This window comes from Drosophila mauritiana, chromosome 2L, assembly GCF_004382145.1.
Source record: "Drosophila mauritiana strain mau12 chromosome 2L, ASM438214v1, whole genome shotgun sequence".
Lineage (NCBI taxonomy): Eukaryota > Metazoa > Arthropoda > Insecta > Diptera > Drosophilidae > Drosophila > Drosophila mauritiana.
Genome location: NC_046667.1, coordinates 21,343,371 through 21,367,392, shown reverse-complemented (window position 1 = coordinate 21,367,392; position 24,022 = coordinate 21,343,371). Strand labels below are relative to the sequence as shown.

The 24,022-nt window shown below is 42.0% G+C and overlaps 2 protein-coding genes across 4 annotated transcripts in view; one reads left to right on the top strand and one right to left on the bottom strand.

Moving 5' to 3' along the window:
* Window positions 1–20,013, top strand: part of LOC117139464 (zinc finger protein 160) — a 35,605-nt gene extending 15,592 nt beyond the window's left edge. The window contains exons 2-5 of one of the 2 annotated variants that reach the window (XM_033301789.1): window positions 123–253; window positions 7,498–9,944; window positions 16,296–16,493; window positions 19,618–20,013. In XM_033301789.1, the coding sequence (XP_033157680.1) occupies window positions 7,504–9,944; window positions 16,296–16,493; window positions 19,618–19,954 (2,976 nt within the window). In that variant the 5' untranslated portion in view covers window positions 123–253; window positions 7,498–7,503 and the 3' untranslated portion in view covers window positions 19,955–20,013. The remainder of the gene's footprint in view (window positions 1–122; window positions 254–7,497; window positions 9,945–16,295; window positions 16,494–19,617) is intronic. The other variant, XM_033301780.1, reaches the window with a different exon arrangement.
* Window positions 20,014–21,017: 1,004 nt separating this feature from the next.
* LOC117148125 (activator of 90 kDa heat shock protein ATPase homolog 1) lies at window positions 21,018–23,937 on the bottom strand. Of its 2 annotated transcripts, XM_033315359.1 has the most exons (5): window positions 23,793–23,937; window positions 23,576–23,733; window positions 22,857–23,493; window positions 22,580–22,715; window positions 21,031–21,460 (listed from the first exon to the last, which is right to left on the bottom strand). In XM_033315359.1, the coding sequence occupies exons 2-5, from the start codon at window positions 23,721–23,723 to the stop codon at window positions 21,317–21,319; spliced, it is 1,065 nt and encodes a 354-aa protein (XP_033171250.1). In that variant the 5' UTR covers window positions 23,724–23,733; window positions 23,793–23,937; the 3' UTR covers window positions 21,031–21,316. The 2 variants fall into 2 exon arrangements, with proteins under 2 accessions (XP_033171243.1, XP_033171250.1); XM_033315352.1 differs by having other exon boundaries at window positions 21,018–21,460; window positions 23,576–23,937.
* Between the last annotated feature and the right edge of the window lie 85 nt (window positions 23,938–24,022).

The window sequence follows — 24,022 nt, the reverse complement described above, 5'->3', positions numbered from 1 at the left end:
GTTTAAGCTTTATTGTTCCTTGGCGTTAAAGTCGGCTTAATATATGTTCATTTAAATTTGCGTTAGTGGACTCTACATGTGTAATCTAAAATCAATTGCTCTAATGGTTTTCCTAATCTCAGTTTTAGAATGGGAAATTCGACTGATCCACCAGCGGAAGCCGCTCGCAGTAAACGCACACGCAAGAATCGACAACTAATTAGTTAGTGATGGTTTTGCGAGTAATGGGTAATGGCCATCCTCTAACTGTGAGGTAAAAGTATCAGTCTTCAAAATGAGCATGTGAACAGAATGGGCTGAAGTTGCGTGGCTAAGCAGAATGGTGGGTGGTTGCCAAGGCTGAGGAAACTATATTGCCATTTCCCAATTTTTAGTTTTTGAGCCAGCAAAATATTTAAAGCCGCCGGATAGTGCAGGGCTCATCTTGAAGAACTCTCGGCTATTTACATCGATTGTTTTCACATAGAGTTTAATCTCTAATGTTTGCATCGTACAAGGTATATGTATATATTCTTGATCAGGGTCAATAGCTGAGTCTAACTGGCCATGTCATCTGTCCGCCTGCCCGTATTAACGTCTCGTCCGACGATCTCAGGAACTATAAAAGCTTGAATGTTGAGATTAAGCAGGCAGCTGCCAGAGTCATAGGCGAAGCGCAAGTTTGTTTTCAACCTTAACGCCCCCAACCCGCCCAAAACTGCAACGCCTACACTTTTGAACAATTATTAAATTTTTTCTCATTTTATTCCCCAATATCTATCGATATCCTAAAAAATTATGAAATTTCGCGCTCGCATTTCCACTAGCTGAGTAACGGGTATCTGATAGCCGGGGAAACCGACGGTAGCATTCTATCTAGTTCTCTCTCTTTGCGGATGACGATCGGTATTACATATATTAACATTAAAATGTATTCCCTAACGTGTTTACGCACTAAAATCGATAGAAATAGGCTTTTTGTGGCTTTTGTTTCGGTCCTAACTCCATTCTGTCTTATTTATCCCCATTAACATTATCCGCTTCCTTGGAATGACATCATTAGCCCATCTGGGTGAACATGGGCGAAGCTCAGTCAAATTGCGGATACTGAGTATTTCCCAACATCTGTTCCTTACAGAAACCATGAATGCTAGGCATTGGTTTTAATCTAATGATTTATACAAAATTAAGGTCGCCATATAGTCGCATTAATTACGCCTCATAATGAGTGATTTATGCGAGAGCTCAGCCTTGTGCGGCGTCTGGCATCAGCGTGCAGTATTCCCTTCCCAGACCCCCACGTCCTTCCTCACATCACAACCTACCGCCGTGATAAGAAGTGTTCAGCCAACGCCTGCGGGCAGAGAGTCACATTAGCACAAATGCCCGTAATTATGCTTTTTATGATGGCACCCACACCCCGCTCCAGCCAGGTCAGTACCTTATCGGCCTAGTTGTGTTTGTGGTGCTGACTCTCCATAGATGGGTAAAGATTTTACGTCTTTTTAATTCCTCTTTTATGTGCAGCCGGCGTCAACTAAACAAAAATTTATAGATTCTTTAAAATGTTTTTGGGACTGATTTGTGGCCCTTTTGGCCAGTACGCAAATCATACCATAAGTTTCTGTTCTTCACCTGGGAGATTACCTTATTAACATATGCATAAGCTAACATATAGTGTACAAAAATTTATATTAGGGTATTTCAGAACACCTTTATGTACAAAAATTTTCGAAATGTTTCATTTTGGCGATCAAACAACAAAAGCCTTTTCCAGTCTAGTCTAAAGCAGTCTATCAAAGCCTTTAAGTAAAAATCCGGTGAATGCTAAAAGTACCGGCAATAGAAAGAACAGGTTTTCTTCAGGTAACTTTAAAAATGAGAGACTACATACATGTACATGTAGCTTTATATGTCGCAGCAGTCTTCTTTAGTGCGTTGCAATATACTGGCTGATTCCCTCCGCAAGGGGGAAAAATAAGGGCATTCCTTATTCTTACGTCCCTAAATCATATTTATAGGTCTCTAAGAGCTGTCAGGCCGTAAAAACGGAAACGATCCCCACCCACTCCTAAAAGTCGCCATTGAGTCGTAAATTCGGTAAACGCGCTTAAGTGATTTTCTTACTAAAAGCCAGCGGGTCACTGGGCTTTAATTGACTTCACTATTTCAAATGCTCCTTCAGATGGTTGTCGAAACATAAAATTTAATTTTATGAACACTACGCGTTCCAAGTCGGAGAAACACTGCAATTAATGAACAATGAAACACGTTATGGTTGCGATTTCCCTTGTGGTTTGCCAGGCGAGTTTAATAGGCGTCATCATCGAGGATTTTGTGACATCCGACAATAGGACGACAATAAATATTGCGAACAAACATAATTGAAGTAAAAATATATCACACTCGCCCAGTTTTGCTACTGAAAAACAAAGCCTCCGAAGTACTATCAGCAGTTTAAAGTTAAAAATGAACAAATGAACCCACGCGTTTTAGCCTCTTAACATGGAGTTATCATCTATGCCCACGGAACAGTGCCGGATGCATAGACTTACTGCCGTGCCCAGTAATTAATGGATATGGCATATAGTTATATTATTATATGAATTGGATGCTAATCGCTACGGCTTTATGGTGGCGCGCCTTTGGCAGAGGTCATCCCAAAAACTGCGGTATTTTTAAATTACGGAATACCAGAAAGAAAGCAAAAGAAAGAAAGAAAGCAAAAGCGTTAGAGTGGGCGTGGCAACATGGGTCAACAAACTTGCGCTGCGTCTTTGGCTCTAGAACATGTATGCTGAATCTCAACGTTCAAGCTTTTATAGTTCCTGAGATCTCGAGGTTCGTTCGGACAGACGCACATGCCTAGATCGAATCGGCTATTGATCCTAATCACGAATATATACACTTTATATAGTCGGAAACGCTTCCTGCTGCCTTTTACATACTTTTCAACGAATCTAGCATACCTTTTTCTCTACGACTAACGGGTATAAAAAGTAGTCGTAAGCTACACCTTTATTCTGTAGTGCTAATATTCTGTAGTATTCCTGGGCTCATCTCATGAATTAAAGTCTACAGCGATTACAAATGTGCCATGCGTCCATTAAATAATTACTCCCTTTACAATTTCACCGCCGTGCCAGTGACATTTAATATAATGCATTTCCTGACTGTCTCCCAAACATTCGGATGATGAGCCACTCCGACAGATTAGGGAAGAGAATAATAACAAATTCGATATCATATTTACGGCCAATATCGGTCGGACTCACTGGCAGACAAAGAAGAGGCAAAAGCAATCAGAACTCTAAATCTGATGTACTCCGCTAATTGCGCATAGATTACAAGATGCATGCTCGATACTACAGGCGAAGCCGCCCCATTGCAAGACGAAGTATCCGAGGAACTTGGCCAGCAAGGGAGCGCGGGAGTGTTGGCCAGGAATCAGCCCACTGAGAAACTGCGACAGAGACAACTCTATTTGGCCAATCGCAGAGGCTCGTTCGAGAGACTAGGGATCGCCAAGACCATTGCATATTTATTTCGAATTGACCCATTTGGTAATATTCATAATTTAGGTACGTACGAATGCCGCTTCGTCCAAGCCGCCTGGTTGTTCAGCACCAAAAGCTAAATAACTTCTCGCTGCCAAGATCAGTTTTTAGTGTGGTGCCATTTGAGTTTATTTGCGACGGGTTTTCTGTCATAAGTTGCCGCCAAATTGTTGCATTGTACCTGCTGCGAGACGCAGGGAAATCAGATTTAAAGATCCCACTCGGCCAGCTTGTAACTCAGAAACCATTAAAAGCGTAAGATACTTTATGAATCCGTTCAGAGTTGCGGCTTCGCACAGATCGAACGAGCGGCGTGAAATATGAGCGTTTAAATGTACGATCATTCTTGCCTTAAATGCAAACTAGCCCGATCCCCCCGCTAAATTATTGTTAACGATTTGCACTTAAATCCAGTCGTACATGTGGTTCGCTTTCGTTTGTCTGGTCTTGACATCGCCAATGGCTCGATCGAGGATAGATTCGATATGTGTATCAGGGTGATATTGATGCGATTGGATTGTTTTTCTACTCAAGTGAGTATCGGAACTGGTTTTTATTCTATAATATTAAGTAATTTCCCTTTTTCTTAAATATTCTTTTAATATGTAAAAAGATCCAAAGACTCTTCCGCGACCGAAACAAAGAACTAATTACCGTCATTACCGGATTAATGCAATCGATTAGCATGTTCTCGTTTACGATGTGCCATAATTTACGACTCCGAATTTATTATTATTAGCATCTCCGTATTTCTCCTCGTCAGCTGCCAGGCATTTTTAATTTCCAATCGGGCTTCCCCCTCGCTGTTTTACAGTCGCCGGCAAAGAGATGCGACATCATCGCAGATGCCACGAGGACTCAGGATCTGGAGCCAGGTATCATGAATCTGGGTTGGTCAGGCGGTACCTGTTGAGTGCATAGCGATTCGCTGGACGGTCATCAGGCTTATGTGGCATATAATTTTTTTATTTGGTCCGTTCATGAAAGAGTGGTCGTAAAATTTTTTGATGACGTTTGTCAAGCAGCAAGGCTGCCTGTATGGTAATGAATTTTTGCATTTTGTACCATTAAATCGATATATTTATGACACTCCACTTAAGCTCCATCAAATTAAGTATTTTTGACCTGTTTTCGTTTTGTGGTTTATTTTTAGACTTCGGTTGAGTGACGCCAAAGAGAATCATTTGGAGTAAGGGCCGTAATTTTTTATTTGCAAGCATTCATACTGTACATTTGAGTTAAACAAATTAACAAAGGCGTTCATTTTCCCCATTTATTCGATTCGCAAAAAAGATCTGCCACGTTTTTAACGTCCACTAGCGTGTTAAGAATTGAATTATAAGATTTTTAAAATATTTTTTTGCGCAGGAGGTATCTTTTAACCGGATAGCGTTTACATCAAGAAGGGATACAATTATGAAAAAAACTGTTTCAATGCATCACGATTTGTATGCCAATACTCATACTATTAATTAGAGACTTTGCTATCCACTTAAAAGGAACGTCCCTATCAAGTCCACCAGCCCACTTGGACCAACTTGTCCACTCACGGTGCAGACTGTTTGGATTTGACAGCAAACGCTGTTGTACAGTATGTCTACATTTTTTTCCGTTCCAACTGACATCGACGGCTGTACATTCAAACAGCCATTTGGTCCCCCTTTTCATATATACATATGTGTGCGTTATTTCGCGCTTGTGGTACCAAATTGGGTGATAACTCCTTTTTAATGGCTGCGCTTTGCCTTGCTGGCTGTTGCTGTTGTTCAACGATCTTTTCTATTTTTATTTTTATTTGTCCCGCTTAAACTCAATTTTCGAATCAAACAACCACGAGGATTCCTCGTGGCTCCCATTGGCATCGTCGCGTACGATTTTCTTCCTGAACTGTGTTGTGCAGTGTTTGCCGATGACGTCCTCGAACAACAACAGCATTAGTGTAACAACAGCAACAATATTGTCATGTTATTTGTTGTTTTGCTATTCCCCATTGCTTTTATTGTTGTTCATGACGCAGAGGCTGGCGATGTTTCTGGTGCGGATTTCCTTGGATCTGGGTTGGTTTTGGTCTTGGGTTTGGGTTAGGGTTATGGCTGGCGTTTGAATTGGCGTCGTCCGTGTTGTACGTTGTCACAAATGCAAATAATGGGATGTTGCTTTTCAGCACTGGCACTGCTTTTATGATTTAATTCCTAAATATAGCCATGGCGACTGCCACCATTATCGGTATCGCTTAGAGGATACAATCTACTCCCCGCTAATGAATATCAATTTAAAAACAAAATGCTTAACACACGATTAACCAACGAATATTCGCAGTTAGAAGTTTCAGGCGCCACACCTTCAACTAATTATCGCCATAAAATTGCCACTGCTGTCAAAGCTACATAGGCAATATTTTTGGGCGCCTCATGTGCTGCTGGCGGCCAGCATGTTAATTGTTAAGCAAATGTTCGCTTATCACTCACAGCACCATCATGTGGGGTGGTGGATGTGGCCAATATGGCCCTTTCTTGCTAGACGGATGAGGGCGACAATCGCGGATGTTCGGTATGGCCCACCCCCATATAAGCCCTATCGCATGTCCCGCATTCCCACATGAATCCATTTCGCCCGGCCGTAGAAACGGTAATGGGAACGAGGCTCTGCGTCGGAACTGTTATGTTTTTCGTATTTAACCTCAGACATGGGCCTCGTTTGGATAAATTCCCGCCAACTGCTGCCAGCGATTGGTGTCGCTGCAATTGTGCGCTAAAATTATTAACAACCGAGACGACAACACAGCAGCAGCACAGCGGCAACATTGGAGTTCCGTTCCTGGCGTCAACGTCGACTTCGACGCATCGTTCATCGCGCTCACATGTGGCGGAAATGACACTTTTACATTTAGCATCTCTGAAGGGCCGGAAAGGGACAGCAGGACACGAAGAGAGAGAGACAGCAGCGGCAGAGCGGCAGAGCGCTTACACGAATGCAGCACAGACGCCATAAACTTCGTTTCTGACAGGCCGCAACACACAGGACAAGCGGACGATTGTCGGATACGTAACGTGGAGCTCGCAGAACAGGACGTGAGTTACGGACACGGCCATGTCAACGCTGCGGTGGCCATGACTGTTGTTGTGACGCAAGGTCTGAGGACTGCGGGAGCGAATCTCCAGCCAATGAATGAAGCGGATTGAAAATACTGCGAGTTCATTTAATGCTCCCTTGAAGAGGAGTTGGGTAGAAAGCTTGGGACTGGACTGGATCACTGCAAATCGGTCGAAAAATGATTACATATTCGGCAAAGCCGGGCCTCAAAAACGGCCGTAGATTCTAGATTATTTTGTAACATTTTAAAATTATAAGGCGTACTCTAAAAGCATAAAAAGCTTACGCGTTACGTATTTAAACTTTCAAGTAATATCCGAAAATACACATGTAAACCATGTAGCATAACAAAAATTCTTTACCATTGCTTTTTAAGCCCGTTACTCGTAGAGTAAAAGGGTATAATAGATTCGTTGAAAATAATTTATCAGGCAGAAAGGAGCGTTTTCGACCAAATAAAGTAAAGTAAAGAGATATTCTTCATCAGGATCAATATGGCCCTGTTCGTCCTAGCTAGAGCTAGATAGTTGAGATTGAACAATCAGAAATAGACGTAGACGATGTTGCCACGCCCACAAAACGGAAAACTGCCACACCCACATTTTAAAATTTTTTTTCAATATTTTAAAATATTTTTTTCAGTCTTGAAAATTTTCATCCATTTAGCAGAGAACTTTTCGCCACGCCCACAAGCCGCCCACAAACTGCTACGCCCACACTTTTAAACAATTTTAAAATTTTTTCTTATTTCATTCCCCAATATCTATCGATACCCCAAAAAAATGATGAAACTTCGTGTTCGCATTTCCACCAGCTGAGTAACGGTGTGCAGATTTTTGATTCAGAATATTGTATTTTGTTTCCTCAGATAACCATGAACGAAGACCATCTCGAGGACACTCATCTGTGCATCAGGTGCAACGCAACTATACTCGGACTCTCAAAATATATTGAGCATCGAAAACGGAACTGTCTTATAACAGGAAAGCAAAATGCTTCGCCAAAAAGCGATGGACGAACAAGAATCTCCACTGACACTCATGTTTCGGCGACGATTATCAGTAGCAGTAATTTGGATCATACATATGATGGGTTCCATTTCACGGAACCGGAGGCTCCAAGTAGTTACCTCCACAAAACTGCCGCCAGTCATGGCGGAAAGGCCTCAAAGTCCTTGACTGAAGCCTATGATCTCCCGTACGAACTTGGAGCCGATCTCTTCTTTTCGTCCCTACAACTGCAGAGCGTTGCCACGGGTGGGAAAATAGGATCGGTGGCCCGTCAAGAGCGAACCAAAAATGAGTCCTGGTCCGCGCCAGCTGGCGATCCCCTACTGAAAGCAGTGAGGGAGAACGATGAAACTGTGTTCAAGCCGCTTCACTTTGACCATGAGTACCCAGAAGCGAGTGATGAGGAGGATGTTGAGGATGAACACGAGGAATTCGATGCGGAAGAAGATGAGGAAGAGTACGATGCAAGGCGTCACTCACCGCCCATTGTGCCCGCCAGTCACACAGGTGGTAAGTGGAAACCAGAACAGCGGCCGCAGCTACGACACCCGCATATAGAACGCCTTTCGCCAAGTTGGGATGAGCCCCCCGAAGAAAACTTCACTCACCCTCCAGCAAACCATACCAAGGGCAAATGGGTTCCGGGTAGCAAACAGTTGGAGTACCGCGAAAATTTGGATCTTACCAAGCTGGACCAACCGGGAGCTAGTTATTGGTGCAACATTTGCTGCAGGCGACTGAAAAGTCGCTTATATTATGACCAACATTTGAGGAGTGGCTACCACATCAAAAGAGCTGAAGCAGAGTGCGAATTAGAGCAGGCTACCCTGGGCAGGGAACTTACCCTAAGCAACGACTTCTCAATAAAAGACGATGCTGACAAAAAAGAACCAGAGCCACCAAAACGACAGAGGAGAGCAAATCTTCTGCGATGCGATCTATGCCGGCACACGATGGCAAGACATTTGATTGGCAAGCATTTAATCTCCCATTATCATTTCAGAAGACTCCAGCAGCAGAGTCGAACTAGAAGGCAAACTTGCTTGCAGGAAATACTTAAGCAAATGGGAAGCATAGTGAGGCAATCTCCATTTCAGTGCATGCCTTGTCGATTCTATGCCAACACTGAGGAGACCTTTCTTCATCATTGGCAATCCCAAGAGCACTTGGAGCTGACCAAGAGACTGGGGGGGACTTTTTGGTGCTCCTTTTGCCAGTTTAACTCGAACACCAATAATTCCATGTTGCTGCATTTGTTGGGTTCCTCCCATAAGGAGGTGCTTTTAGCCCTTAATAGATCAGTTCCCATATGTATCGCCCAAAGAAGACGAATCCAGTGCTCTAGGTGTGGAATGGAATTTTTGTACAACATACAACTACGTCAACACTTGATCTCTGAGCATCCAGGTCTTGCTCTTACAGGGACTGCAGCCGATGAATACCAGAGTAGGTTTCGATGCAATTTGTGTGGATCTTCACAGAAATCTCGCTTAGCTCTTCAACGTCATAAAAAGCACAAACACCACTTGGCAAGGTATTTTTGTGCCATTTGCCGTTTGGAATTCGACAACTCTTTGGATGCGCGTCGTCATAGAAGCTTGGTGGTACATAGGCAAAAAGCCCGACCCCAAAAGTCTATTCCACAACCTGAAAACGAAATAGAACATATGCTAAGAGAAGTCCTAGAGGAAACAGTTCATAGTCCACCCTCCAAGAGAAGTGGGAATGTTAACGCAAAGTGCTCGAACTGCAGAAAAACGTTTGAATCGCCTCAAAGATTAGCCCAACATCAAGCAGAAGTTCATTCCTCGGATAATCATTTGTGTTTGAGCTGTGGAATAAGCTTTGAGTCAGCTCAGGCACTCGGACGACACGCCCGCAGCTGTCAACCCCTGGCCAGCACATCAACCTCCGCTGATCCATCCCAAGCTCAAAAGAAATCAATGTACTCCTGCGATCAATGTCGCTTCCAATCTCAATATGAGTCCGATCTAGTTTATCACCGAATTTTTCACACACGATCCGGAACAATTGGAAAAAACGAGGTTCTTCAGTGCCCTTTGTGCCCGAAGAATTTCAAAAAGCACTCTCTTCGGGCTCACCTGAGGAACCATACAAATGAAAAAATTTTTGAATGCACGGAGTGCCTTCAGAAATTTGCTAGAAGACACAACCTTAAGAACCACGTAATCGCGAAGCATGCCGCAGTAGGTGACAAGGACAAGAAAAAATATGCTGAGAAAGATGTTGAACAATCAACACCCAAATATCAGTGTGGGACATGTGGAAAATTACTGGCCAAAAAGTAAGTATTATAACATAATGTTCAATAAAGTGGCTTCACTTTAACTTTACTTAAACTGTTCGCCAACTTTTTGGTATATTCCTGCACTTTGGCAACCCTAATTAAGACCGCTAATTAGAAATTCGTAAGAGCCCCAGGCTTGTGACAAGCTGACACGCTGCTACGGAAATTGCTGGTCATATGTATGAAAATGTCACAAATTTTAGTATTTTCCAAAACCCGACCAAATAGTTTGCATTCAAATAAGTCTTAAATAAACAACAAGAAGGTCGAGAAAAGTCCGTTAGTAAACGCCTGCAAATGAAAACCCTGCAAGCGAATGGGTTGCGTTGGAGTAATTAAAAATTCCTTGTTGCAGTATGTGAGAGTAAGTATCCGAAATAATACAACAAAATATAACTCATTAAGTGCTGGGCATTCCGGCCAAAAAGCGCGAGGACACTCCATGCGTGGAGAGCAGCCACATGGTATTGGTGTGCCCTGCGCTTGCAAATCAAGCTTGCGGCTATTTCACCAAAAACTGCAATATCCCCACTCCAAGAAATGCATATTTTACGGTTAAGGAACTAAGGGAGCGGAAGGAACAACATTTTTGGTCGGTTGTAATCCCGAACTAATCCCCTAGGGCGCTCAAACAGCAATATTAGAATGGCCCCATCTACGGGTCATTTGAATACCTAAGTTTGGATTTGTTAATTGTTAAATTTCGTAATAATCATGACGCTGTTTTAACTCAACGCGTATCTGAAAGTCGACCGAATGATTACAGCGTTCTCTCTGTTTTTTTACGAGTATGACTGTATTTACGTTTTCCCCATACGCACGAATTCATATTATGATTAATGTTAAGACGTGTTTTTTAGAATTATATATCTGTCTAATGCTAATACAATGACATTTGCTCTTAACATTCTCATCAAGCGTGTATTCTGTCCCGCATATGTTTTTTAAGAGCGGTTTCAGATTGTACCACATCGGAAAACATTATGCTATCTCTTTTAGTTCTCGCATACACTTATTTTTCCCTCTTGTAATGGGATCTCAAAGGAACCTATTGCGACTGGCAAATCCTAATCGGATCGTCAAATTCCGCTGCTCTTCATAACTACTCATAACTTTCGAAGTTGTGCACTTCGCCTTTGCCAACTAATTCCTTAAGCAAACATTAAGTTGAAGTCCAACCTCTCCGCTGGGGTTGAGAATTTTCCACTTTTCAAGCGATTATTTGAAAAATTTATTAAAATGCTCATTTGAAGTTATTGTTGTGCTCGCTTGATGTAGATACTTTGCTTTTACGACTAACGAGACCAAGTGGCCAGCAAAGCTGCCGGATGGTGTCGCGGAGTGGAGCCTCTGAGCTCTGAAACTTTCAGTACGCCAGTGCCGAATGCAAAGGGAGGCCACGGGGAGAGGAAGGACGACGACGACATCGTCAGTCATGTCAACAGTGGAGCGCTACACACGCTTCCGGAATTTCAGACTCCAGCTAACTCAACTTTTACGGTCGTTCCTTTTAGCTGGCAACTCTTGGAGATAAAAGTCCTAAGGATGGCATATCACAATTCTGAATAGACTGACAAAAGACTTCGAATTTCAATTTTGCAAGTTACTTCTTGCTTTTACATATACAAGTACAAGCACATTTCAATTTCATAATGATGTTCTAAAATTTAATTTGTTAATTTTGTAAATAGCCCTGGTTCCAACATGGGTTTTTTTCTAATTGCCCAAAGATTTTCAAATGCGACTAGTTGAAAACTTGTACTCCATTACTAAAATATGCACTTGTGTTGTGCAAGGACAAGTGAGAAACACAATTCCTCCTCGTGTCACGTTTCCATCGCTGGTTGATATCCTTTGCGACTTCTTTCTCCAGTTCCGAGTTGGGATGGTCCTCCAGGAGGCGGCGGCTGAAGTTTGAGGCGTCCGCTGACGACGTCGTCGCCATCGCCGCGTCGGGCAATTCACTTTTATTGAAATAGCGTGCAATGTTCTGTTGGCTGCCTCTATGAGTCGGACTCGAATTCGGATTTGGAGTCGGTTTCTTCCATCTCCCTCGTCGTCGGGTCCCTCGCCGCTCTGTCCGCTTCCTTCTTCCTCAGTGTGCGCTATTCTTCAGTTGGTCCGTCCTCCTTTTTCCATTCGGTTTATTTTTGTATTTTACGTCATTCCTATGGTGCATCATTCGTTTGCCGGCAGTTGATTCTGTTGATGGCACAAAGTGCAGTGCAATTCATTTTAATGGGCGCCGTCGTCCTCCAGTGATCCCGACCGCCACCACCCACGACCCGTGCTCTCCCCAACTTCCATCACTTGAGAGTCAATTTTACAAACTTGATTTTCCATTTCCAATGACGCCAGCCCGCTCCATCCGAGGATTTAGGGATTCTGCTGCCACATTGCATTCATTCATTTTTATGAATCTGCGAAATTGAGTCGGACATTGTTCGGTTTGCGGTCGGTTGGCACTGGAACGTGTTGTTCGAGTCCTCGGTCTGATGTCTCAGTCCCAATCACCCACCTCACTGTGGATTCCAGCTAGTTGTTGATGGCCATTGGCAAGTGTTGTGAGCTGGCTCTTTCAGCATTTGTTTTTAGTCCTAACTGATTGTTGGTGCTAGTCTAACGTATCATGCGGGAATTTAAAAACTCGCATCGGTCTAAGTCCAAAATTGAAAGATAAGTAATCCACGATACATTCAAGTTGTCGATGCATTCCTTTATACGAGTTCTCTCTTGGCTGCATTACTTCAACCAGTTACTCGTAGACTAAAAGGGTATACTATATTCGTTGAAAAGTAGAAGGAAGCGTTTCAAACCATATAAAGTAAAGTATTCTTTATCAGGATCAACAGCCGAGTCGAAACCTCAGGAACTTTAAAAGCTACTTTAAAGGTTGAGATTCAGTATACAGATTTTAGAGACAAAGACGCAGGTCAAGTTTGTTGACCCATGTTGCCACGCCCACTCTAACGCCCTATAACCGCCAAAAACTGCCACGGCCACATTTTTGAACCATTTTTGGATATTTTTCATAGTATAATTAGTTTTGTAAGTGTCTATCCATTTGCCAAAAAAAAACTTTTTGCCACGCCCACTCTATCGCCCTAAAATCGACCAAAACTGCCACGCCCACATTTTTGAAAAATTGTTGGTCATTTTTTCATGATTTCTAACGAATTTCTCTCATGTTTCTCTCATAATTTCTCTCTTGTTTATTCTTGTAAGTAGTCATTCTCTCTTGTTTAAACTGAGAGTGCGGTTAGTGATACAGACCAAAAATGTATTAGCTAGTAGGATCACTGTGCCTAGTTAAAACATAATAAGAATTCAAAAAAGGTATTACTGAATAGTCAGTATATCTTAGCAATTACCCCGTTTATTGCCGACAATTCGCAAATCCATAACCATTGCCCGCGCCACCATACTAATCCAAGTAGACGAACAAAATGAACATTTAAAACTTCGAGGCATAAAACAACGCAATAATAAAGCCAAAGAAAGTCAAGAAAATACACACACGTATCGCTAAAAGGGGTTAATATGGAGCCGGAGGTGTGGTGCTAGACAAGTGCAAGGGTGACATTTAACGCTAATTTCCTGCAACGAATTTCGTTTCGCTCAAGTTTGCCAGATAAGCGCCGAAGGGTCTTCCAAATGAGGGAATAGAAAGGAAAGCACTTCCCTAATTACACATGGTATATACATGTTGCCACGCCCTCACGAGTGCGCTGGGGGTGCAACGTGGCAACTAATTCCACATGCAGCACGGCCGAGGCATCAAATCCGGCTAATATCGCGCCAGCGAGAAACAACTCTCAGCTTCAGTGGGCCAGGACAAGAGGCAAGACAAGGACTTACGTACCCATTACATGAGAACAGCCAAGAAAGGCTATGGTGGGCGTGGGTGGCCGTCTGCCAGTGATGCTTGATGATTTTAGGAAAATTGCACAAATACAACATTACTCAATAGTTTCTGATTTCAGCAAAGTATGCAAATGGCAAAAAAATGATGGCCAAGATTTAAATTCTGAAAACTTTTGGTTTAAAAAATTATGCATTTTATAAGCCCTTGGTTTTCGTTTTTCGCCGAAAATTTCATGTGGGCACAACTAGTGTGTGCCCTCTTCCCGGTGACTGACACCGGAAGCCTTCACCCCATGGCTCGACTAACGCCCCGCGGCCCAGAAGTTTTCGCCCAAAAGACAAGACAAGACAAGAAAGACGCTGTCATAAATATTTATGCGAGTTTGGGGAACAACAATGCGAGCGCGCCTTGGCAAACATTCAGCTGCGCCAAACTACACATGCGATTGTCTAAGACAGCCAAAGACAGGAGTCCTTCTTGGAGCTGTGGCTCCACCGCACTCCATCTGCCACCCCCAAACATCCTGCATCTTCGTGCAGCCGACAATGAGCAGCAGGATACATTTCGCACCTGCCGCACCCGTGACATGTTGGCTCAGCGATTTCGTTGGCGACGAGAGGAGCATCCGCTGAGGGCATGAGCATCTCTCTAATGGACGGCGTGCAAAAGTTGACACAACACCCGGACAGAGCCAACGCTTTGTCCTAGCTTGCAGATGCTGTGCTCCGACTCCTCCTCGGCACTTTGCGGGGGTGTTGATGACAGCTCAACTCCAGCCCGTGCCACGCCTGGAAAAGAGCGCTGAAAAGGGCAAAGTTTTCATCGCAAGACGTTCTCGTCAACTAATCGGCAACGAAGCTGCAGGATATGGTGTCCTATCCCTGGGAGATTCGCCTCTGAACAGCTTTTGGAAATTAAGCCTGGCAACGAAGCTGGCTTGTGAATATATGCGCATTATATGTGCACACCAAACTGCAGGCATTTAATGTGTAAATTATTTTAAGGTTTCATTGGAAGGACGGCGGAAATCTTTAGATACTTCGATTACATAAATACGAGTATCTAACGATTTATTTTTTTCGCTCCGCTGATAGCCTGATATGTGGAGTAAGCCATAATTGAATTGTTTCGAGAACAATGAGCTAATCCAAATGCCGCAATCCAGTTGAGACCGTTATGCTGAACGGTCTGTACCCGAGAACATTTATTCTGTTTTTCTGTGGGCGGACACACGTATTAACGAGACAGACGGTTATGGCTAGGGAAACTCAAGAACTTCCCGAGAAGAAAATGCATTTGAGGAAATAAAAGTTAATGTCGGAGGTGAAAACACAAATGGAAGCTGGGAAAACGAACCCAGCAAAAGATAATTTTGTTCGTTCAGCATTATGTTGGGGCTATTCCCTCCCCGAGTCCGCTTTGCTCCTCCCATTATCCCTGCAGCGGTAGCAACAGAAACAAGACCAATTTACGGCAAACCGTGCAGGTAAAATGGCATCCTTTTGTCAAGTCTGGCACAACCTTCGAGGAGTAGCGGCCGCCCACCATCTGGCATCCCATCCAACTGCACAACCGAGCTCCACAGCTCTGCCTCCTAGTCATCCTGTTGTGCCAGAGTCGTTGTCATTGTCGTTGCTATTCAAACTCCATACAAAGTGACATTTCACATATCAACGACGGCCCTGTCTTTCCCTTCCTTTCAAACTCGCGATGGCATCATTACAAATGCATGACAATGTTGTCCCTCCCCCTTCGAGAGAAGGCCGCACACTCCCAAATCCGTAGCTCGGGGTTTGTCTCGAAACGAGAACTTAGATTAAAGATTGAAACTTTGTTAATGTCGCGCCTTATTAAGAGAAATCTGTTTTCTCCTTGAATACGAAATGATCTAAGCAAATTGCCACAATGCATGCCGAGAGGAGGCAACACATTTGAAAAAATACATTTTCATATTTTTATACTAGTAATAGCTAAGAGTGGCTATTTTAAAGCACTTAAAACCGTGAAGTGTACAAGCTTTTAAAAAATGAAAGCACTACAACTGCAGCACAGCCACTTTATCCAAAAATTCTGTGCCGGCTTATTTGAATCCTGATGTTGCTCCATTTCGAAGCGCCCACTAGGAACCAGGGCTACCCTTAGCTGTTTCGATTAATTAGGCGTAATTGATGTGCAGAAACTTTTGCCTACGAAAGTTTGCATTTTTGTTTTGCGGATCCTTTTGACTTGGCTGCGGCTGGACAATCGTGGACGTGGCATGAAACTCGTCTGGGTGGCTTTTGGATTTGGATACGAACGTGCCCTTTGTCTTTGCCGTCCATAAAACGTGACTTTGGTGCGAATTACTTTTCCTTGATTTAATGTAATTAAAAAATTTCCGGCTTCTACAAAACAGTGGGAAGGGCCTAAAAATCTGACAGACTACTGCTTATGGTCTGAATTAAGGTGATTTGGTCCCTAATCTGCATTTTAAACTTTTCCAGGTATTCCCTTAAACTTCATGAGATCAGCCACACGAAGGCAGTTCAGCGCAATTATCGCTGCCATTTTGCGGACTGCTCATTTGCAGGGCGAACGCCGGAAAGCCTGAAAACCCACTTGGTCTCCCACTCCCAGGAAAGTCACAAATGTGCGCGGATGAACTGCAGCTATGTGGGAAAGAGCGAGCTGCACCTAAAAAGGTAAGTGATTGGTTTAAATGATTCCATCCATTCTGCATACATACTAGATTTTAAGTTTTGTTAACACGGTAACAGGGTGATGCTGAAGTATTTTGTGAAATGTGAAGCTAGGAATTTAAAAGGTTTTACCCCGCAAACTTGATGTTCCACCTGCATATCTATTATTCCCACAATATGCCCTACAAACGCACTATGCGAGAGTCGTTCTATTGCGAGCACTAATCTTCCGATCCGAAAAAGCTGGCTTAAGACAATTGCAGGTATCAAAATAAACGAGCGACATTATCCGCACGAATTTGCATTTATTAAACAAGAAGGAGCCTAGGGTTAGAAAGAGCAACAAGCGCAAGAATGTCATCTATAATTGCGGACTTTGAACAGCAATTGCATAAACTGATGGAAACTGGAAGGGTGCATTTTCAGTTGGCAGGGGAACGGGTGTGTGGCGATCCGTTGAAGGAGGACAGTCGCCAAAGTCGCAGCTCCTTCCTTCCACATAATCGTGACTTATCGATCGCCTTTGATATGCACATTGAATTCTTTTATATTTCTACTGCTCCCCGTTTGCCTGCGGCCCGACGATCAGCTCAGGGTCGAATTGCCGGCAATATGGTAGTGCCACCGTTGGCAAGCCACTGTTCAGTTGGCCGTCCCAGAGATGACCGCGAAAGGAGGAAAGGGACGAACCGAAAAGGTCTGCAGATTGCAGGTTGTAAGGCGTTTTGGACAAAGGCCAAGGTGAAGGGGATGGTAGTCGTCGGCTTTCCGATCGTTTTGATGGGGACGATGACTTCTCTTATATGCCACCGCTGCACAGTGGTCGAAAAGGGTTATTCATATATTGAATATAGGATGTACCAGATTCGGTAAAAAGTCTATAACAGGTGCAAAGCACCATTTTTTGAAAAAGAGCGCATTGAATATATATACATAGGCGTGGATTGGAATTTATAGTTGTATTGTGTTCATCCTTCTATCGTGCGTGGTGCTTCGAGTGCTTCTTCCGACATTAGCTCAATTGGTGGGCTAGCAATATTTTGGAAATGCAAATTATTGCACACGCTGCCTCAACTTGTAGGAATGCTTTGTGTAGTCGTTATCTAAATATTAAGCTGAAGCTTCCCCTAGAGTACATGGAATAACGGAAACTCCCATTAACTTCACGCAAGATTTAAATTTTTCGCAACATTTTCATGAATAACATCTTTCCTGCTTTGTACAAGGTACTTGTAGTTGATGAACTCTTCGCACGACTTTTGGTCTACAATGGCCCGCACTTTTCCCTAATTGACTTTTCTAATACCGCTTGATATTACTTTTTGAGCTTCCGGGAGTTAATCATGGTGTACCATAAGGTATTTTCAAATTTGTTCCTTATATTTATTATGGATGTCTTGAAATGTTCGGCCAAATTGCTTAACGATCTGATCGTTATAAAATATTATCATAATTATATACATTAGTTTCCAAAGCACTAGATCGATAAGCAAGCTCTCGCTATTGTACCGACATGACTTCTAAAGAATGTTCAAGATTACCATAGTTATTATTAGGTATAAAAAATACTGTTGACTGAATACTAGCGAGTATTGGAAGTTCTTATTAAAAAGGTATTGCGTTTTGCTAATTTAAAAAGTTAAAATAAAGTTAATCAAATAAAAACACCTTTTACGAGATAAAAACAAAAGAAAACAGTCGAGTTTCTCGACTATCCAATAGCTAGTGGAAGTACGAGTGTACTCTATATGCATATAGATTATAAATATATAATAATTTTGTTTTTTTTAAGAAACGAAAACGCCTCACTTGTTACATACTGTATTAATTGTATTAAAGGTTGTCCTCGGCCGAAAATCGGGTCTTGCATAAATCTTGCCCAGGAATCCAGTCACTGGGACAGAAAACTGTTGTGATGTGCTTAACTCACATCCGAGATCTTCAATTAGCTATCAAAAGGCAGCGGTGGTAATCCTGGAATTTCAAAGCGCATCCAAAAAAGCGATCGGTCGGCAGTCCCGCCTTGGATTTGCAAGACGCGTTTCGCGGCTTTGTCGACATTCGACAGTGGTATATAGAGAAGGATGCGGGCAGATCGTGGTAGAAAGCCTCCTACAACTGGCGGTTCGATCTTCAGGCTCCATTACTCGCCGCTAATTAAGCCTACCGAGTCGCGTTCATCTGTTTCCCTTGGTCTTCGGACTTCAGTTTATTCAGTCGAAGCTTGAGATTTCACACAGATTCCGATTCCAGCAGCGCAGGCCCACAAAAAACATTGGCAATTAATTGTGAGTCCTCGGTTTGGACAGTAGCTGATAAGTGGAGTGGACATCCAACACACACATTTGCAAGGACGCTCCTTTAGTGGGCTTCTGGGGAAACAGCTACAGTATTGGGCATAATTGAAGGCGCGTAACTAAAGTCGTGTGAGTGCGGGAATCTCTTCTTTCCTTGTAGAGCCTATTGGTACATTACTACCCGGACCATCTTTCAGGGAAAATAAATGTAATATTTTAGTTATTGCAAACAAAACTATTAATGCTTTAGGATAATTGGTCCTTTAGATACGTTAAATTTTCGAATCACTATATTTGTATTTTTATTTTTAAAATAAAATAATTTAAAACTAATCGATTAAATAATTTTAAAATAATGTAAAATGTTTAACTATCATTTTAAATAACGTTTTCTACAGCTAATTTTATTAGCTATTTTACGGATACTGGATGACGTTTCTTCCTTTTTTAAACGCCATCCATTCACAGCCATAGTATAAGGAAATAAAGATAAGAAATAAGAATGCCCTCTCAGATGTAGCTCTTTGGCTAGTCGTCCTGACCAGACCGCTCGATTGGCCAATATAGGCTTCCGCTTCTAACCGAAAAACTGATCAACATCTAAGACAACCGGATTGGCTGAGCCTTCTTTTTCTCCTTCTTGAGTCGAAAGGCAATTGGCAATTGCTAACTTACTCGTATTTTGATTTCGAGCGTGTGATTCGAATGCGAAATTAGCAATTAGTTCTGACTGCGGTGGCGGGACAAGCCGCCACTGGAATTTACTGCCTAATCAAGCGTTAAGATTTTAAATATGGCTTCGCTCAAGTTTATCCTCTCTTTTCCCGCAGGCACCTCAAGTCGGCTCATTCCACGGAGAAGAGTAGTGAGCAGTGGTTTTCGTGCGATCAATGCGATTTCAGAGCCCGCATCAAGGGTCACCTCCGACGGCACTCGTTGCGCCACTCGGGCCAGAAACCCCACCAATGCCCCCACTGCGACTTCCAGTGCAGCACCATAGATAACCTACGTAAGCACATCATCAAGACGGGAAAGCATCCTGGAATGTTCATTTACCAGTGCGTTAAGTGCTCCGATGATGCAGCCGGTGAAATATTCAAGAGCAACAGCTACAAAGAGTACCAGTACCACTTGGAGACTCACAGGCCGGTTGAGAAAATATTTTAGGGAACGTTGTTCCGAAGTATTATTTTTAAATTTAAGTTATAATATATTTTGTCAACATTCTGATCAAATTAATAAACTTATAAACCCAGTTTAAAGTTTATAACGTTTCCCCTGATATCCTTTCTTTGAACTAAAACATGAATTGATGTTAATTCTGAATTATTCGTTTGAATACAGAACTGTTAAAAAACACACAGGAAGAGATTCATTTATGCACGTTGGGAAAAATGCCAGAAATCTTGGAATTATGCCACCCTTATAAAAAATTAATAAAAAGATGCCGATTAAAAGGCATGGCTTTATCAAGAACGTCATTGGTTGTAAATAAATGCATATCACACGTGCATTTGGATAATAGGAAGACTTATACGTATCAGCTTAAGTTTGATATTAATTTTAATAAACATTTTTTGAAGTCCTTTAGTTTGGCCTTTAGTTTGGAGCTTAACCGAATGCTCCAAGCGAGAGGCAGTTTAGTCTCGCTCGGTTAAATATTAAAAATTCCCGATTTTCAGTTTGATAATAAGTTCTTGTTAGTTGCGCCACCTAATAATGTTCTATTAAAATAAAAAAAAAAACAAGAGAATTCTAAAGTCAAGAATATATATTATATATATGTCTTAAATGGGCATGGCTATATTTATTCGGCCGTTGATACTGATTCCGAATACATTCAGTTTCGGAATGTATGAATGTGGCGTGCATACGGACAGGCAGACGGACATAAACGAATCCATATATATATCCATATATATATCCATATATATCCATATATATATTATATATATATCCATATATAAAAAATATATATGTCTATTTTATAGCGCTATGAATGGAAAACTGTTTCATTATGTGGCCTCTATCTATTCTCAGCAAATTTCTTCCTTTTATACTCATTCCCACCTACGCCATTCTTTCCTCTTTGGAATACGAAATGGTATGAAAATCGATCATAAAAATATAACTTTTTGAATTTCAGGCTTTTAAAGCTTATAAAGCTTTATATCCTTAAAAATATAACAAGTTTATTATTAATATTCAATTCAAAATTATAAACATTTTGTTTTAAATTTTCGTTTATTGTTTCTCAATGTGTGAAATCAATGTCGAATGCCTGAATTGTATTTGATTTTTTGTAAGTATTGTGTTTTTAAAGCGAGCCGCCGACTTTCCAGTTCGATCGTTATAAAGCATTACCTAAGAGGATTTGAAAAAGCCTCCAAGGTCTAACAGAAATTACAGCTATGATTGGAAATGAAGTTCTCGCAGTACTCTAGGGTGAATACAAATAATAATCCTTCGATAATCCGCCATCCACCAAGCCCTCAATCATTCAGTGCAATCCGCACTAGAAGCGTCCTCTTATAAGGCATCAGATATTGAGGTACCGAATCCAAAGGTCTGTTTGATGCTATGCCAGTAGTATCGGTACCAGTTTGTCTTCATCGCATCAAATTCGGACGCTGGTATCCCGGTCTGCTTAAGCGACATCATTGTGCTGGATGACTGGAAGGACGAAGCGTTATATGTGAGGTATATTCAAAACAAATATTATTTTGTGATAGCACTGAAAGCATTATTCCAGGAATCTATAACGAGTAACGCTTACAAATTTAAAAAATGCATACAGAATGTAAAATAGCAACTGCCGAACGTAAAAAAATCCATCATTGGTTAGTCAGGTCACAAAAATGAAGCTAAAGGAAGGATCGAAGACCTCAAAATTTAAGAGAGAATTCTATGAATTGAGAACAAATTCCAAAATTGTTCAAAAGTGTGGTCGTTACTCTGGGAGTATTAATAATATATTTTAAAAATGAGAAAGGTAAAGATCAATAAGCTGCATTGCCTCCGAACAGACGGCTGACAAACGGACATCGTGCATTAACTTTACTAGTAAGAGGTAAAAAAGTGCATTTCTTAATTATATATATTTGATGTTCGATAGAAATTGGCAAGGCAAATAGTAACAAGAGAAAAATCGAAACATTTTTCAAAATGCCTGACAGTTTTGTGGGTTTTAGAGTGGTCAAAATCTCGATGTCCTGATACCGATCAATTATACATAAAGGGTCGGAAAAGTTCACTTCATCGTGTTACACACTCTTCAACGAATCTACTAGACCATATTTCTCTACGGGAGTTTTTCATTCTTTTCATCATTTTTCGCAAAGCCCTTACTTCAGGAATTCATTTTTAGATTAGATTCGAGCTTTTACATCGTGTTTAACCAAATTTGTTGGTTTCTATCACTAAACGTAATTAAGGTTTTATTCTGTAGCATAGTATAACTGAATGTACATTTAAAAAATGTATTTAACTAAAATCATTCCACTTATAAGTTTCAATCCGACGTATTGTAAAGAATTTAATTATTGTCTTAACCAATAAATAACGAATAGACAAATCACAGGGTTTACATTTTTGCATAATAATATTTTGCTTGTCCACATAAAAGAAATTTTTTATATAAATCAAATTGAGAGACCCGTTAGGAATATTGTCTTATACCCGTTATTTATTGACTGATAGGGAGTACTACATTATGCGGGTCAATCTTAGAAAATTGAAAACTCTATTACTCGTGTAGTAATAAATCTAGTTTTCGTTGTCGTAGTAACTTACAGTTTCTTCCAGCTCTATGACAACGTGTGAGTAGTGACCAGATGTCCAGTTTTTCAGACGCCAGCTCTGCTGTATTTTTTTTTCCGGGACGAGCTCTTCGAATTTTCCGAGCACATTGCCTCCGTAAAGAATGAATCTACAATGAAAGACAAAAGATTAGTTACCATAAAGAAGTGAAGACAAGGGTCAGGGGCGAAATGTATGGTTATTCATAACAAGATTACTAAATCACGACACAAACGATCGTTTAATTAAACGACCAGGGACAAAAACTTACTCGCCACCGCGCGAGGCATCTACTTTGGCAGGTGACCTCGTAAAGGCAGTGACCATCTCCGGCTTTGTGAGAGCGTTGTAAAGGTCATTGGCGCTGCAGTGGAATTCTTCGGTCATCGAAAGAGTGCGAACGTCCAGTTTACAGCCGATGCCAGAGTTCTTGAGCCTAGGAGCCGCTACCGAGGTGTTTGAAGCGATATTATGGGCTGCATTACGGATATTGTTGGCATCCTTAAAATTCGCCACAGGATTTCCCGCTCCGGCCTCGTCGCCCTTCTTTGGTAGGATCAGGTTCTTGGAGTACTCCTCCTTCAACTCTCGTATGTAGGAGGCCAGCTGCTGCCTCACGCGGTCTCGCCCCACATTGTACATGAACTGTTTCAGGGTCTCCGACTCATCGTTGGACTCGTCGATTGTCACCGTGATCTCCACGTCCGCCAGTTCGTTCTCCTCGGAGAGATTGGGAATGGTTAACTTGCCCTTGTGGCTCAGCTTGCTGTTTTTTAGGAGCTTTCCAGACCACTTGAGCACCAGCTCCCACTCGTAAAAAAATATGAGCTTGCCCTTGCGATTGTTCACGGTGGCCTCCCCGGAGCATTTGTCCACGGAGTCCACGGCGCACTCAATGTCGCTTTGCCCTGCGTTTTGAGAAGTTTACTTTTAGGTTAGGATATACATACTATGTATGTTCTACACTACTACAAATTCGTATATACTCGCCTATTTTGAAACCCTGAAATAGCTGATGCAGGCGGTCCTTGGACCATGGCGTGGCGTTCTTTTCCGTCCAGTGCCAGTTGTTCACGTTGGTGGCGTCGGGCCGCTCCTCCACAATCCAGCGCGGATCTCCTTCTCCCCACTTGGCCATCGCTTTCTTACTGTATAATTGTATGAAACTGTCTTTAATTGTATGAAAAGCTGGAAGATGTTGGTTTACTTTTGAACCAGCAGTCTTAGTTTGAACTAATTCGGGCAATTCCTATGGCTAGCGAGTGGAATTTTCTAGAATTCTGCGGTTTAAAATAGGGATGTAAAAATTATCGATGCCAGTGCACACATATGCTGGCAGCGTTGCCACCAAGTCCAAAGTGTTTGTGACGTTAAAAAACGAAATGATGTGGAAATTTCCTGACGATATTTTCAATGGAGTTATGACGAAATACGTAT

Excerpts from the sequence above, each read along its gene's own strand:
- LOC117148125 (XM_033315352.1), bottom strand. The coding sequence starts at position 23,723 with ATGGCCAAGTGGGGAGAAGGAGATCCGCGCTGGATTGTGGAGGAGCGG. Across the intron at positions 22,716-22,856 it reads GATGCCTCGCGCGGTGGCGA|ATTCATTCTTTACGGAGGCA; the intron begins GTAAGTTTTTGT and ends CTTTCATTGTAG. Across the intron at positions 21,461-22,579 it reads TCATAGAGCTGGAAGAAACT|TCATCCAGCACAATGATGTC; the intron begins GTAAGTTACTAC and ends TCGTCCTTCCAG.